This window comes from Berghia stephanieae, chromosome 6 (genome assembly GCF_034508935.2).
Source record: "Berghia stephanieae isolate SIO BIC M18660-M18661 chromosome 6, UCSD_Bste_1.3, whole genome shotgun sequence".
NCBI lineage: Eukaryota > Metazoa > Mollusca > Gastropoda > Nudibranchia > Aeolidiidae > Berghia > Berghia stephanieae.
The window spans coordinates 59,481,384-59,483,883 of record NC_088365.1 but is presented as its reverse complement, the minus strand read 5'-3'; the positions used below and the strand labels follow the sequence as shown (position 1 = coordinate 59,483,883).

General features: G+C 28.7%; 1 protein-coding gene across 1 annotated transcript in view; it reads left to right on the top strand.

Moving 5' to 3' along the window:
• The window catches only part of LOC144975338 (protein rolling stone-like), a 12,113-nt gene that overhangs the window by 4,495 nt on the left and 5,118 nt on the right, over positions 1–2,500 (top strand). Inside the window, exon 2 of the mRNA XM_078919321.1 lies at positions 2,244–2,371. Within this exon, the coding sequence (XP_078775447.1) occupies positions 2,291–2,371 (81 nt within the window). The 5' untranslated portion in view covers positions 2,244–2,290. The remainder of the gene's footprint in view (positions 1–2,243; positions 2,372–2,500) is intronic.

Sequence of the window (2,500 nt, the reverse complement as noted above, 5' to 3'; positions counted from 1 at the left end):
AATAGATCTTGCTCGATCGTTGCTCTCCATGAAAAGAATATTCAAGATTCGATATAGTTGTTTACCTGTTTAATCACGATAGGGTTATAAGAAAAGAAAACGATCAACATATACAATGCAAAGCTGGACAAAAACAGGACTCTAAATAAATGAATATATATCTATATATATATATATATGTATGTGTGTATGTATGTATGTACGTACGTACGTACATACATATATATATATATATATATATATATATATATATATATATATATATATATATATATATAGTTCTAAAACAAAAACCACGAAAAAAAGTGTTCGACTTTAAAGTTAAAGGAGCTGTAAATATATATAAATATAGAATGATAGTTTACTTCTTCAGTACTGCCACTGGGGCAATCAACGGGAATTGTGTGTTATCGTTATTGTTGTTTATGAGTGTGTGTTGGTTCATACATAATATGTATGTATGTATATATATATATGTGTGTGTGTGTGTGTATGTGTGTGTGTTTGTATATATATATATATAATATATATATATATATATATATATATATATATATATATACATATATATATAAGAAAACAATGTTTGAAAATAATAAAGAGTTTTGGTGTTCAACCTTCAAAATTACAAATCACGTATCATGCAGTTTGAATGTTTGATAATTATAAGGGGTTGTTTTTGGCGCAAACCAGGTGCTGATCTGTTTATTTTGTTTACACCAATACCACTCCTTGTTGTAATCAGATGGCTACTTGATACAATTTGGTAAAAGATACACGGGACATGATGCTTGGGCGTAACTCTAACAGAATTGATGATCATGATTTTGAATTCTCATTATTTTTTTCAGATTTATATACATATATATATATATATATATATTATATATATATATATATATATATATATATATATATATATATAAACAATAACATAGAAAATTTAAATGGATCGGATTCACCATGCAATCATCCATAATTTAATGCGCCTTACAATGCTTCATTCCTTCATTCCTTCTATTAATATGGAACAAAAATTCCATTCCCAACAGTACATATCGACTGTTAGATGTCATTAAATTACAATAGTACTCTTTTAATACTTATAGCTATTTTAGTGTGTCAGTGAATATTATTATTAAAGGACATAAACTACCCATAGAATGAATGAACATGACGCCATTAATCTCTTTCCTATCGTCTGTAAACCACCAAAGAGGTGATTTCTAATGCTCTAATGCTCAAATACGTCTAATAGACTATAAAATGTTTAAGGTTTCAAAGTTTTACGTTTTCGTTATCATAAATTTGGGCGGGCGGAATTGGTAGGCATTTAACATATCCACATACCATCACCAATATAAAATGCTACATAGCTATATAATTTTAAAAACTTAAAAAGCGCTTTGAGAGGCCTAAATTTGTGTGACATCACAATTTTGTTCGCAAATCGTTTTTTTAAAAAGTATTTGCTAGCCAAAGTCGTGAACAGTTTTAAAACGTTTGATTGAACAGGCTATAAAATATGCAATTGACGTAACACTACTCTTAGTTTCTTTATTTTTGCCAGCCAGAGAGGAGATGGTTCTTCTCGCACTCCATCTCACAGGCTACACTACCGTAAAACTCTTACAAAAGAAGTTCATTCAATTTGGCCAAAATAAAAATTAAAATAACATAAATAAATAAAAAGAAAGAAAGTAAAAGAAACGAATAAACAAAATGGCCCTCAACTTGTTAAAAAATCCCAAACACGAGATTTTAAGAAATTAGTGCTCTAATTACGACTAATTTGTTGTTTTTTCAATTGTTTTTTGTTGTTGTTTTGTGATTTATTTTTGTTTTGTTTTGTTTTTGTTTTTGTGTTGCTTTTTGTTTGTTTTGTTGTTGTTATTTTTGTTTTTTTGTTTTGTTTGTTTGTTTTTTGTTTTTGTTTTTTGTTTTTGGGTTGTTTATTCTTCTATTTGAATCTTTTTTTTTTTTGTATTTGTTTTTGAAGTTATTTTCTTTTTGTTTGTTTCATTATTTTATTTTTGTTTGCATTTGTCTTATTTTGTTTGTTTTATTTTATTATCATCATTATTATTATTTCGTTGCCCACTGTTATTGAGTATCTTATAGAATACAAAACGTGGCTCGTGTTACACACAAGTTGGTAACGGTTATTTTCATCTTTCTATCATCATTTCGTCATCCACAATTGTTAAAAATCCGACTGATATTTTCTTTCTTGTCAATTCCAGTGATTGTTCTCTCTGGATGTTTTTTTTGGTTGGAGTGATCCTTGTCAATGGGAGTCCTTAAAGATCAATTCCGAACGAGCAACTTCTGGTTTGAGTATCCAGACCAGGAAGCTTTTGTCAATTTCAGAGTAAGTGTCCATCAATACGTTTGGTAAACCGTCTCTCTCTCTCTATCTCTCTCTTTCTCTCTCTCTCTCTATCTATCTCTCTCTCTCTATCTATCTATCTATCTATCTATCTATCTATCTTTCTCTCCC